Genomic DNA, 14,786 nt, shown 5'->3' on the forward strand with positions numbered 1-14,786 from the left:
AACTGTGGCCTCTCTGAGTGGCAGTGTTCCAAAGCACTTCTCTTCTCTCAGTTCTGCCCTGCTGGCTCCAGCAGGACCATCGGGAGGAGGGGACACGGGACTCTCACTGTGGCTGGACTTGTGAATCGTCACAAATACAGCATTATCTTACTAAATGTCGGGCATTTGTGTTTTCACTATTCTTTCAATTTACCTGGATGTGTGAAACTTTTTATAACCAAAAACACATTAAGTGATCATCAAAAACACACTAACAAAATCACAGTCAGCATGTTTTCTCCTTAGAACAATTCAGGAATACGAATCAAGACCAAATCTAGATCAACTGGCACTTTGTATTTCCAAACCTAGGGCTTCCTAAAGCAGACTTCTCAGAGCAAATAGTGACCAATGGCAGGCCTGACACGGAGGGGCTGGCTACTACCTCCGGCTCAACTCTGGCTTGAGCGCTGCCGAGCCTTCAGAGGGGGCTCCGGCCATCAGGTGGGCCGCAAATCTCCGCACGATGGGATGGTAATGTCTCTGAAGGACAAACAGGACAACCACATTTTGCACGTCAGTAATTTATAAAAGACCAACCACAGCAAAGATATTCTTTAATAAACACTATTTCTTAAAATCACAGATACGTATATAATTCACAATAACCACATACTGAAAGAAAAAATACTCTTTGCTCACATAATTACATTAATCTGATGACCAAGTTACCAGTGACATAGCTTAGTCTAGCTTTTACAGTATGAAAAGAGTAATCTAAAAGCAATTTCTCTTTTAGAGTGGAAAAAGTTAGCTTACAACAGGTTTCCTGAGACATATCTGCTATGAGTCTCCCTCTATGTCCACACTCAAGGATAAGGACACAGGCCACCCTCTTGAAACTGAGAGGCAACTTGTCTCATTGGGTGGGGCCATATGCAGATCTTCTATTCTGAATAGTGTTGGGGAAAGATTTCAATAATTTTTCTAAACTTCACCCCACAAAACTGCCATTTTCCACTTTCCTAGAAAATGTACCTCAACATCTTTAAGACCAAAGTGAAATGTAGACTATTAAAACAAGAATTCTACAAAAAGCCATCCCAGAACAAAATTATATTGAGGATTCTGGCAAATAACTACTTGGGGAAAAACTGAAAAACACTGCTAACAGAAAAAAGGTCATCCTTACCTGCAGTGCATGCAATTCCCAAAGCGCAGTGTTCTGAGCATTACAGTACTCGGGCTCATCCAACTCAGGAAGGAAAACCCCACTGCCCTGAGATTCATTGTCAAGTAATAGATCTGTTTTTGGGAAAGTCTGCAAAAATACCACATAAAAAGAATTAAATTCATATTCATAAAGAATATTAGGTTCTGTATTTTCATTTCTGTTTAAATTTAATTTGAAAAAAAATTAAAATAAATTTAATTCGATTTTATGCTTATATGAAGAGCTATATGCGGGGCACCTGGCAAGCTCAGTGGGTGGAGGAGTGACTCTTGATCTTGGGGTCATGAATTCAAGCCCCACATTGAGTATGGATAGAGCCTACTTAAAAAATAAAATATTTTTTAAAAAGAGCTATGAACACATGTACTTTATAGCTGTATTTATACTGACACAAAAATGTGTTTGTCAACATTGTAACACTAAAAAAAAAGTTGAACAATAACATATATATCTTAAAAAAGCTGTGTTGTTGCCCGGGTGGCTCAGCGGTTTAGCGCCGCCTTCAGCCCAGGGTGTGATCCTGGAGACCTGAGATCAAGTCCCGCGTCAGGCTCCCTGCATGGAACCTGCTTTTCCCTCTGCCTGTGTCTCTCATGAATAAATAAATAAGATCTTTAAAAAAAAAAAAAAATTGTCTTGTCTGTGTATGTGTGCTGTATGTGTTTATATGTGAATAAAAAAAGTCTGCTGGAAGAAGAAAACTCCCCAAATGGTAAATGGTTACCTCTGCAGAGTGTCAACAAGGGTAGGAATGCTTTCTTTTTGTAATTTTATATACTTCTTTTCTCTCTGGATTTTGCCGTTATCACAGTAATAACACAAATAGGGAAAAAAAGATGCGAACAAGACAGCACTGTTATATTATATACCAGAACTTAGCTATACTCCTTTGTATCATTACTTACGTGCATTAATATTCTATTAGTTGCTAAAATGCCAATGCTTGAATTTGGAAGAACGTGAAGAGCAAGGGTACAAAGACGCTTGATGAAGGCAAGGGCTCTCTGCTGAGAAACCTGCTTTCTGCGCTTAGTTAGCATGACATCAAGGCACTGTAGTACAATCTCAACATCTTCATTGGTAGCACCTAAAACAGCGGATATACCCTTCAGGGCTGTTCTCATTGCGTTTTGTTTTTTTTTTTTTTAATTCAATTAGCAACATATCATTAGTTTCAGATACAGAACTCAATAATTCATTGGTTGCATGTAACACCCAATGCTCATCACATCACATGCCCTCCTTAATGCCCATCACCCAATTACCCCATTCCATCCCGCACATTCCCTCCAGCAACCCTCAGTTTGTTTCCTATAGTTAAGAGTCTCTCATGGTTTGTCTCCCTGATTTCTTTCCATTCCATTTTCCCCTCCTTCCCCTATGATCCTCTGCTTTGTTTCTTAAATTCCACATGAGTGAGGGATGCCTGAGTGGTTCAGTGGTTGAGCGTCTGCCTTTGGCCCAGGGCATGATCCTGGGGTCCTGGGATCAAGTCCCACATCGCGATCCTGCATGGAACCTGCTTCTCTCTCTTCCTGTGTCTCTGCCTCTCTTTCTGTGTCTCTCTCATGAATAAATAAAAATCTTAAAAAAAAAAAAACTCTTATATGAGTGAAACCATATAACTGTCTTTCTCTTATTGACAATTCTAAGCATAATACCCTCCAGTTACATCCACATCAGTATAAACAGTAGGTAATCAACCTTTCTGATGGCTGAGTAGTATTCCATTGTATATATAACCACATCTTTTTTTATCCATTCATCTGGCAATGGACACCTCAGCTCTTTCCAGTTTGGCTATTGTGCATATTACTGCTATAAACACTGGGTTGCAGGTGCCCCTTTGGATCACTACCTTTGTACTTTGGGGGTAATACGTAGTTTTATTACTTTTCCATTACATAACTTCACTGCACTCCAGATAAACCCAAGCTGAACTGTCATACCTGTCCCAAATCATTTCCCTAACCAATGAGGTAGTGCTATACTACTCATGAGACAGAGAGGGTTGTACTACAGCTCCAGTCAATTCCAGAAATTCTCTCCAACTCTTATGAAACATTAAATATAGATGTGTGGTCCTCAGAGGCCAACATTTTAACACACCAATTCTGATTTCTCATTTTTCATTGACTGTTATACCAGTCACAAGATATTCTTAAAAGATAAGTATTTATTAAAAACACATTATCAAAATGTACATACCTGCATGTAACTTAAACAGTGTTTTATATAGATGTGTATAGAATTTCATCGGATCAATATTCAGAACATCACCTTTGAAATTACAACAAACAATTAGGTATGTTACAGCCTCCACAGGTAAAGCAAACAAAACTTGATTAAGAAAATATCTTACCTTGCCCAGAAAGAATATGAAAAGCAGTCTGTACACAGTGAAGGCTTTCTCGGTAGCTTAGGTCCTTCAAAAAAAAAAAAAAAGAGAGAGAGAGAGAGAGAGAAAAGGACATTAAGGATAATAATCAGCATTTGTATCTTAAAAAGTAATTCATTAATAGAGTTACTTACACCAGACTCAATGAGAGTATGAAGTACTACTAATAAATCATCAAAAAACTCCACATTTATAAGGTGAGCAAACCTAGAATCAAACAGATTCTAGTTAATCGGTGACCTAAAAGCAGAAATAAAACAGCTAGGAATTAAATTTGACTTTAAAGGCATATTTGTAATATTCCTTATTTCAATGTTAGTTCCAATGGAGATACTGGTAATTACTGATACTTCTTATTAATTGAAAATGGCCTTTATGACAATTCATCCACAGCTGGACACTATACTCTATGCTCAGCAGGAATATATAAGAGGCACTAAATAAACTGAAAATATTTCAGGAATATTTCTGCCCTACAAAACAAGTTCTTAAAAATGAACAATGCCCCAAGGAAAGTTTATCAGCTACCGAGCTGTTCTAAATCATAAAAGGGCCAAAAGCATCGGCTTCCGGGAAAACGAGAAGTAGGAAAAGGGAAAGGAGGAGAGACTTTTACAGGAATACAGAAAAAATATTTACTAAAGCTTTAAAAATAAAATGGAAAGAATATTGGACATACAGTCTAATTCAAGTTCTGCAATTACTTGCCTATGTGATCCCTTTCAGTCCTGGGCCACTGTTTCTAGGAATAATTGAAATCACTCAGTAGAGTTATAGGAAGAATAATCTGATCTACTAAAGGTGAGAGTACTTTGTAGAGTATAAAATACTAGGCATTGAAGTACTTAAAGATTTTTTAATATTAGTGCAAGAGCCTTTGACACTATGTAAATCTCAGAACAAGAAAAAATCTTTTTTTTTTTTTTAATTTTTATTTATTTATGATAGTCACACACAGAGAGAGAGAGAGGCAGGGACATAGGCAGAGGGAGAAGCAGGCTCCATGCACCGGGAGCCTGATGTGGGATTCGATCCCGGGTCTCCAGGATCGCACCCTGGGCCAAAGGCAAGCGCCAAACCACTGTGCCACCCAGGGATCCCAAGAAAAAATCTTAAAAGTGATATATTCTCCATGTACCAGTATGGCTTTTTTGTGAAGCAACTGGGCAGTATTTATCAAAATTTTAAAAGAGCAGACCCTCTGACCTGCCAACAATATATGCACACAAGCGCATGAAGATATTTTCAGTGCAGCACAGAGCACAGGCCAAATAAAAGTATTATTGATCCATAAAATGGAATATCCCAAATGTTAAAAAAAAAAAAAAAGTGGACATAATCATGCCAACATGAAAAGTTACCCAAAGTAACCATTTTATCAACAAGGAAAATACAAAGTACAGAACAGCATACAGAGCATGATTCCACCTGTGTGACAAAAAGACAGACTCATGTACATATCTAGGAGTAGAATTTGTCATTTTTAATTTTATATTCTTTTGAACCATCTGAATTTTTAAAGTAAGAATGTATAATTAAAAACTTTTTTAAATAAAGGAATTGGTCATTGAAAAACAAACAGTAAGTCCTATCCAATGTAGGAATAATCCCTTGTCTGACCAACCTCTCGTCAAATCTTTTCAGTAACAAGGTCCAATTACTTTCTTTTTTTTATTTTAGTTATTTATTCATGAGAGACATACAGAGAGACGCAGAGACATAGGTAGAGGGAGAAGCAGGCTCCATGCAGGGTGCTCAATGCGAGACTCGATCCTGGAACTCCGGGATCACACCCTGAGCCAAAGGCAGACACTCAACCGCTGACCCATGCAGGTGTCCCAGCCAAATTACTTTAAAATCCCATTGCCAAACAGCTACAATCATTAGGAAGAAATTTCTTATACTAAACAGAACTTGCCTTTTCTCTCTTCCAACCATATGTCCTATTTCTAAAGCTGTGCTATCCAACAATGACAGGTACTAGCACTTGCAGCTATTAGGCATTTAAAATGGGGCTAGTCCAACTGAGATACCCTGTCAGTGTGAAATATTCTCATCAGTTTTTATGAAAAAAAGAACATCAAATATCTCAATAAGTACTGACTGTACATCAAAATATTTTAGATAAACTGAGTTTAATATATTAAAATACATTAAAATTAATTGCACGAGTTTTTTTTTTACCTTTTTAATGTGGATAACAGAAAACTTTAAATTCCGTAAGTGGTTTACAATATAGTTCCACTGCACTACCCTACAGGATACTACCTCAAATACCACAACCACCATTATTCTAGCTTACTATACCACCCCAACAGGCCCAGAACACACTGAGAGATTTCTCTTTACAAAAGAAAAGACTGCACAGGACTCGAGAAATGATGTGCAAGCAGGATTAGAAGACTCAGGAGTCGCCTACATGGACCACACAAGAGTCTAACAGTGGGTCAGACCACAGTGCAGACAAAACAGTCTGAGACGAACCTCTGCGACCTAAAACATAGTCAGCAGAAGGAGTTACTGAAGGAGATTTAAAAAAGAAAAGATTTGAGATGAGAAAACTAAAAAGACAGCGTTATGAAGAGTTTCGAGGAAAGGCTGGTGACAAACAGAAATGGAAAAGGACACGGGGTCAGCATGAGTGAACCTTCGTTAAGAGTCATGGGGTTTTTTATTTATTTGGAAAGAGTCTAAAAGGCGTCAACCTACACAGCCCTTACTTGGCAAGGCCTTCTAGAACTGCTGGCAGGAGAGGTGACCTCTGGGCCTTCTTCAATATTCTGAAGTAGGTTACAAACACAATATTCAGAGTCTCCGTGTGCTGGCAGAAGAAGCAGACAAAATGACTTGTGAGTATAACCCCGTCTCCTTTCTTCCGAGTTTCCACAACAAGGATGGTGAAAACTCAACCTTCTGTCCCCTCCCCACCTTCTCCACAATCCAACAGAACAGGATGAAGCTATGTGCCCTGTGATGTCACGAGACCAGCAATGATCACATCAAAGCCTTGGGACTTAAACCCAGATTCTACAACCACAAGTTGCAACAATAACCTCTAGTTAAAACCCTTTCATAAAACATTTTAAAAGCGTGAGAGAATGTGAACTGCCTACCAGTTTAAGTTTTCTCTCTGTGCTCTCTGAAGCTTCTGCCTCCAGAAGCTCTCGCTCTAGTTTCTCTTCTGCTTTCTTCCACTGTAAAGAGACAGGGAAAAGGAGAGTAAGAGCATGCAGCACTGAGTGAAAATGCACGCTTCAGAGGCAGAATACTATGTATCCCGAAACACACACCACAAATGTCTGTGAATACAAACACAAGTCAAAAGTACACAGACCTGGAGAGGTGGCTAACCCCAACCACAGAGAGGACAGCGCTGCCTCCAGGGAGGATGGTGAGAACAAGACTGGGGAGAGGGACATGGGGACTCTAACTCTATTGCCAATGGTGTCTTCTCATGAATGGAACTGAAGGAAGTCTACAAATATCTGCTCCTGGTGAAAGGTACATACGTGGGATACTTATTCTCTGGAGTTTTCTCTAATTTAAGTTTTTTCAAAAGAAAAAAGAAAAAGGAACACATGGAGCCCAGAAATAATCCTTATTGTTAAATCATCTATACCATGGAAATTAGTCATCAACAATACTTCCTTAACGCGTTTATATACAATGCATAAAACCAGATACTAGAGAGAAATTCAACAAAGTAATCAGTTTTTCCACATCCTTATGCTGTATGAGCAGCAAATAAACAGTTACTCAGCTGCCTGACATGCAGGGACAAACTGAGAAAGAGTTTCCTGCCCTCATGCAAGTTAAAGAGCTGCCATGTTCTTAGAAGGTCCTCTGTTTCCACACCACAGCTATGTACATGCTGTTTCTAACAGGGATATCCCAATCTATTTTAGGATATTGGGTATATTAGGATACCCAATCTATAAATAATTAAAATATTTACCTTCATTTGTTTCCAATCATTAAGTCTACTTTGGTATTTCTGTCCCCTTTTCAAAATTTGTTAGATACATTCAAAGATGGATATCCCTGAAAATTTTTTGTTTTGTTTTTATAAGCAATTTGATAACCCTAATTAACTACTTAGAAATGTTCTGAGAATAACAATGCTGGTGGTAGTCATTAACGTTTATAAAGCATGCCCAGGGTCACGCACTTACTAAATGCTTTACCTACATCATCTTATTAAAATGCACAGTGACCCACAAGATATGTGCTGTTACTAGCTCCATTTCTCAAAATTAAAAAATGTTACCAAAGTTTCATACTAAATAAACAAGGGCTGGAATTTCAACCTAGGTTTCAAATAAAAGCCAAAACAGAAACATTAACAAAAACCTACTTTGTTGCCAACTTTACATGACTATCGCCTTCCTGTTAAGGAAGGGATCTCAGAATCACAATGAAACAATGAATCTAAGACAATCTGAAGAGCAAAAAAAAAAAAAAAAAAAAAAGGCCAGCACTTCAAAGAAATTTTTTCATTGTTCTTTTTGCCAATGAATTGTCAGTTTAATTAAGTTAATAAAGCACTTCTTTGCAATAACTGGGAAAAATAAAATTTTCTAAATATCAGGTTTTGACATATTTGTATTTATGATTTAAATATCTATGCCTGGGGCAACCTGGGTGGCTCGGCGCCGCCGTCTGCCCAGGGCCTGATCCTGGGGTCCCGGGATCAAGTCCCACGTTGGGCTCCCTGCATGGAGCCTGCTTCTCCGTCTGCCTGTATCTCTGCCTCTCTCTCTCTGTCTCTCATGAATAAATAAAAATCTTTAAAAAAAAAACTATAAAAAATAAATATTAAAAATAAATATCTCTGCCTGTGCCTATACTATGATTTTTTTATTTTTTTATACTATGGTTTTAATTTCAAGTCAAACAAAAAAAGGAAATCAACCAAACCTTTCTCTGCATTCTTGATAGAGTTTTTCTCTTTTCCTTGAAAGTCATGAACTTTTTTGGTTTATTAATGTCCTCTGTATCTTTTTTCACTTCTAATTCCTTGATTCTTAAGCACAAGAATGTCTTTAACATCTAATATGAAGAAAACACAATAAAGAGCTTAATATTCATATTTCCCTCAAAATCTTTACACAGAAAAAGCATTCAAAAAGGTTTTTCCTTCCTTTGTACCAAAACAAACAAAAACACCTTTGACACATCTTTTATCACCTTTCACACAACGCTAAACATATCTTATTGCTAAACATATTTGGTGATCTGTGTCTAGAAAAGAATAGTAGTATTTGGCTAGATACACATAATGTTATTTTGCAGTGTAATGAGTATAAGGACGAGATAACACATTACCTGGCATCAGTAGATAGAATTACAAAGAGCGGACAGGCCAGAAAAAGGTTTGGACCAGTATGGGAGGAGAGGATGTAAATCAGATATTTCTTTTTTTTTTTTTTAAACATTTATTTTTTATTTATTTATGATAGTCACAGAGAGAGAGAGAGAGAGAGAGAGAGGCAGAGACATGGCAGAGGGAGAAGCAGGCTCCATGCACCAGGAACCTGATGTGGGATTCGATCCCGGGTCTCCAGGATCGCGCCCTGGGCCAAAGGCAGGCGCCAAACCGCTGCACCACCCAGGGATCCCCTAAATCAGATATTTCTAAACCAGCTTTAATTTACCAAACCAGCCTCTATTTTGCAGTTAGGAGTTCTAATTTTCATCTTTTTCCCCCCAATTAAAAAAAAAAAAAAAAAACCCACATAGACCAATGTTGTTAACTTTAAGTTATTCATCTCCAACTTCACCAAGAAACCAAGTTTCTGGTTCACTAGGTCTAGAGTAGGGCCCCGTAATTTGTATTTCTAATTCCCAGCTGATGGTGGTCCAGGAACACAATGAAACTACTGCCTTCAGCCGTTCAAAAAATCCAGAAACTAATTTAGAAACTGGTGTTTTGTGTACCACAGCAATCACCCAAACACAAAGACAAAAGGGGTTCAAATCCTAATTTTCTCTGGAAGAAACCATTCTACTGACCTCCTTCAGTCACAGCAGCATTCTTGGAAAAAAACACGTGAGAACTATAGGTTTGTGTTATTTTGATGCTCCATTATGTATATTTGGGAGAGATCGGAATATTTCAGTTTACAGGGCTTAAAGCACAGAATGGAAACAAGAATTAAAAGCAGAACAGCAAACAGGAAGTCTGCTAGGTACCAGAAAGGGCAATATGAGTATTCTGTAGGTATTCTATGTGCTCATAAACTATCATGCACCAAATAAAAAAATAACTCCAGATTAAAGACGGTCAACTAATCTTTGGCAAGGGCACCAAGAATACAATGCAGAAAAGACAGTCTCTTCAAATAAATGGTGCTGGGAAAACTGGGTATCCACATGCAAAAGAATGAAACTGGACCTTCTGTTACACCACTCAAAAAATTAAAGTGAAATGGATTAAAGACATAAATATAAGACCCGAAACCATAAAACTCCTAGAACAACACATACAGAAAAAGCTCCTTGGCACTGGTCTTAGCAATGATTTTTTGGATAGGACACCAAAAAGCACAAGCAACAAAAGCAAAAATAAACAAATGGGACTGGGACACCTGGGTGGCTCAGTCAGTTAAGCGTCTACCGTTGGCTCAGGTCATGATCCCAGGATCCTGGGATCCACTCTTGCATTGGGCTCCCTGATCAGCGGAGTCTGCTTCTCTCTGCCCCTCCCCCTGCTGTGCTCCTTCTCTCTCTCTCTCTAAAATAAAATCTTTAATAAATAAATAAACAAGTGGGACTACAATAAACTAAACAGTTCCTGCACAGCAAAGGAAACCATCAACAAAATAAAAAGACAACTACTAAATGGGAGAAAATATTTGCAAGCCACATATCTAAGATAATATCCAAAATATATGAGGAACTCCTACAACTCAATGGCAAAAAACAAATAACCTGATTCAAAAAATGAGCAAAAGACCTGAATAGACATTTTTCAAAAAAAGACATACAACAAATGGGCAGTAGATGTACAAAACAGTGTTCATTCAATAGCACTAATCATCAGGGAAATGTAAACCAAAACTACAATGAAAAGTCAACTCACACCTGTTAGAATGGCTGTTATCAAAAAGATAATAGGGGCGCCTTGCTGACTCATTCAGAGGAGACTGCAACTCTTGATTTTGGGGTCATGAGTTCGAGCACAACACTGGGTGTAGAGATTACTTAAATAAATAGATATACTTTTAAAAAAAAGTTAAGAGAAAACAACTATTAGGATATGAAGAAAAGGAAACCCTTGTATGCTGCTAGTAGGAATGCAAACTGGTACAGCTATGGAAAACAGCATAGAAACTTCAGAAAATTAAAACAGAATTATCATATGATCTAGTAGTCCCACTTTTCTGGGTATATATCCTAAGGAAATGAAATCAGTATCTCAAAGAAATATGTGCACTCCCACGTTCATTGCAGCATTATTCGCAATACAAAGATATGGAAACAGCCTATGTATCCATTATCAATGAATAAAGAACCTGTGCTATATACATACAATGGAATATTATTCAGCCACTAAAAAAGGATCCTACCATCTGTGATCAGAAATGAACCCAGAGGACATCCTAAGTGTAATAAGCTAAAGAGAGAAAACAAATACTGTACAATCTCACTTACATGGGGAATCTTAAAAAGTCAGATGTATACTAAAACAGTGGTTGCTGGGGGATGTGGGAAATATCATAAATATCAGTCAAAGGATACAAACTTTCAGTTATAAGATAATTAAGCTCTGGGGGTTCTAATTTATAGCACAATAATTAGTTAATAAAATTGTATTGTATAATCTGAAATATGCTAAGAGTAAATCTTTAGGATTCTCACCACAGAAAAAAAGTGAGAGGTGATAGATTTGTGATAGAGAGGTGATAATTTGACTGTGGTAATCATTTCACAATGTGTATGTGTGTGTGTATATATGTGTGTGTGTGTATATATAATCATGTTGTATAAATTTAAAACACATTGTACAGCCTAAATATAAACCAAAAAAAAAAAAAAACCCAACACATTAAAGAATATACTTTATATTCTAACATCACTAAAATTGTTTCCCTCTGTGCAAGTTTCACATATAAGCCTTATTATCTGATCACTCTACAGTTCTCACTAACGACGCTAAGTATTTTCTCTTTAAGCCCAATATTTTTAACATTAGCTGTCCTATTGAAATTATCAGCTTTAAGGAACGAAAGAGAATTAATAGCAAACAAAGACTTGAAATTAGGAAATAAAACTGTAGAAAACATCAGCTTCACAATTAAATTAAAACTACAGGACTAGGGCCCATGTGGGGCCTTTCCCCTTGTGGGGATGGTGTTTCTTTTTCTTCCTTTTCTTTCTTTCTTTTTTTTTTTTTTTTTAAGATAAAACGTTCAGAGCCACAAAAAATAAAAAAATAAAAAAAAATAAAACTACAGGACTAAAAATGAAATTCATAAAAATATGTAAGACCCAAATGAAGACAATTATAAAATTTCACTTAAGAACATAAATGAAGGCTTAAATAATGGCAAGATACATATTCTCTTTTTGTTTTTTGTTTTTTTAAGATACATATTCTCAAATAGAAAAAAGTCAATTCTGGGGCACCTGGGTAGCTCAGTTCGTTAAGCATCTGCCTTCGGCTCAGTTCATGATCTCAGGGTCCTGGGATGGAGCCGCACTCTGGGCTCCCTGCTCAGTGGGGAATCTGCTTCTCCCTCTCCTTCTGCCCCTTCCCTGCTTCTGCTCTTTCTCTCATTATCTCTCAAAAAAATAAAATCTTAAAAATAAAAAAAGAAAAAAGTCAATTCTGTAAATAATTCTCCCAATCTAATCTATAGTTTGAATCAATTCCAATCAGAATCTCTATGTGAACTATTTTGAGAGGACAAATCAAAAAATCTCATTCTAAATTCCATCTGAAGTAATATATAAAAAGTAATTTAAAATATTTTGGAGGAAAAAAAGGGGGCCAATGCCTTTTATCAGTAATGCCCATTTTGATCAGTACCATCCTACCAAGTATACTATATAGATGTACTATACTACACATTATAGATATACAGCTACAGTTATTAAAAATAGTGTATTACTGGGACGCCTTGGTGGCTCAGTGGTTGAGAACCTGCCTTTGGCTCAGGGCATGATACTGGGGTCCGGGAGCAAGTGCCACACTGGGCTCCTTGTGGGGAGCCTCCTTCTCACTCTGCCTCTCCCTCCCTCTCTCTTTCTCTTTCATGGATAAATAAACATCTTTTAAAAAATAGTGTATTACTTACAGGGGATTAACTGATTCAACAGAACAGAAAGAGTTCAAAATAAAATTCTGTGTAGGGATTTAAAATAAAATAAAGGCAGCATTTTAAATCAGCAGCAAAATGAAAATGGTATTGGAGTAACTGGCTATCCATTTCATTTTTTTTCCTTTTTTTTTTTTAAAGATTTTATTTATTTATTCATGAGATACACAGAGAGAGGAAGAGAGAAGCAGAGACACAGGCAGAGGGAGAAGCAGGCTCCATGAAGGGAGCCTGACGTAGGACTCGATCCAGGGACTCCAGGATCATGCCCTGGGCCGAAGGCAGGCGCTAAACCACTGAGCCACCCAGGGATCCCGGCTATCCATTTCAAAAAGTATATGCATATACAAAGTATATGCAATTATACCATAAACACACACAAAAAGTCAAATAGATTATTCAAAAATAAAAAATGAACATTCTTCTAGAAGGAGAAAATCTATAATCCTAGGATTAAAGAAGTCCTTCCATGAATGACAAAAAATATAATCTCATATAGAAAGGGGGAAAAAATTACAGTCAATTAAAATGTAAAACTTTGGGATCCCTGGGTGGCACAGCGGTTTGGTGTCTGCCTTTGGCCCAGGGCGCGATCCTAGAGACCCGGGATCGAATCCCACGTCGGGCTCCCGGTGCGTGGAGCCTGCTTCTCCCTCTGCCTGTGTCTCTGCCTCCCTCTCTCTCTCTCTCTCTGTGTGACTATCATAAATAAAATTTTTTTTAAAAAGTAAATAAATAAATAAAATAAAATGTAAAACTGGGGATCCCTGGGTGGCGCAGCGGTCTGGCGCCTGCCTTTGGCCCAGGGCGCGATCCTGGAGACCCGGGATCGAATCCCACATCGGGCTCCTGGTGCATGGAGCCTGCTTCTCCCTCTGCCTGTGTCTCTGCCTCTCTCTCTCTCTCTGTGACTATCATAAATAAATAAAGATTAAAAAATAATAATAATAAAATAAAATGTAAAACTTCTTTAAGACAAAAAAGACAATACAAAATTAAATGGTAGAGCAACAAACAAATATTTGCGACTTACATAACAAAAACTTACTATCCTTATATGCAATGTAACCTCAACAAACACACCCAGCTTTTGTTTCTTTTATTCACTATTTTATATACTCAGGACCTAGAAGAGTGCCTAGTACACAGCTGATACTTATTGAAAGGAGTATCAAAAAAAGCATTATGTCATTAAAACAAATACCTGAGGAGAAAAACTAGCAGCAATATAAATGGGTAAAAAAATTCAAATGACTAATAAGTATATGGAAGTAAAACTTCACCAATAAAGACATACAAACAAAATATATATATGACACACAGATTTACCCACCAGACTAACAAAGACTAAATGGCAGAAACATTCAGCATTTGGTAGGTTGTTCTCACTGTGAGAACATAGTGATAAAATCTATTTGCAGGACAATGTGGCATTACCTCTCAAATTTATAAATGTGTATACTGTTGGATCCAACATCTAAAGTTTAAAAATTTAATCCAGGGACACCTGGGTGGCTCAGTGGTTGAGCATCTCCCTTCAGCTTGGGTCATGATCCTACTTCTCCCTCTGCCTATGTCTCTCTCTGTCTCTCATGAATAAATAAAATCTTTAAAAGTAATAACAATTAAAGGAAACTACAGCAGACATTAAAAAGAATGAGATATGAGATCATCCCATACAACACAAAATGCAAACAGCTCCAGAACAGCGTCCATAGAATAAATGCATTTCTATTCTAAAATCTAAGCATGTATTAAATAATTTTAAAAATATATAAACAAATATACACATCTATATCTATAAACATCTAGAATATGTACTAAGTTGTTAAGAGTACCTATACTTGAGGGAGTT

At 37.3% G+C, this 14,786-nt stretch overlaps 1 protein-coding gene across 1 annotated transcript in view; it reads right to left on the reverse strand.

Annotated features, from left to right (window-relative positions):
• Window positions 1–14,786, reverse strand: part of NOC3L (NOC3 like DNA replication regulator) — a 32,169-nt gene that overhangs the window by 2,707 nt on the left and 14,676 nt on the right. The window contains exons 11-19 of the mRNA XM_025990905.2: window positions 8,529–8,660; window positions 6,725–6,805; window positions 6,332–6,432; window positions 3,746–3,818; window positions 3,576–3,639; window positions 3,422–3,493; window positions 2,119–2,300; window positions 1,172–1,300; window positions 425–522 (exon numbers count right to left, since the gene is read on the reverse strand). Coding sequence (XP_025846690.1) covers window positions 425–522; window positions 1,172–1,300; window positions 2,119–2,300; window positions 3,422–3,493; window positions 3,576–3,639; window positions 3,746–3,818; window positions 6,332–6,432; window positions 6,725–6,805; window positions 8,529–8,660 — 932 coding nt within the window. The remainder of the gene's footprint in view (window positions 1–424; window positions 523–1,171; window positions 1,301–2,118; window positions 2,301–3,421; window positions 3,494–3,575; window positions 3,640–3,745; window positions 3,819–6,331; window positions 6,433–6,724; window positions 6,806–8,528; window positions 8,661–14,786) is intronic.

This window comes from Vulpes vulpes, chromosome 15, assembly GCF_048418805.1.
Source record: "Vulpes vulpes isolate BD-2025 chromosome 15, VulVul3, whole genome shotgun sequence".
Taxonomy (NCBI): Eukaryota; Metazoa; Chordata; class Mammalia; order Carnivora; family Canidae; genus Vulpes; species Vulpes vulpes.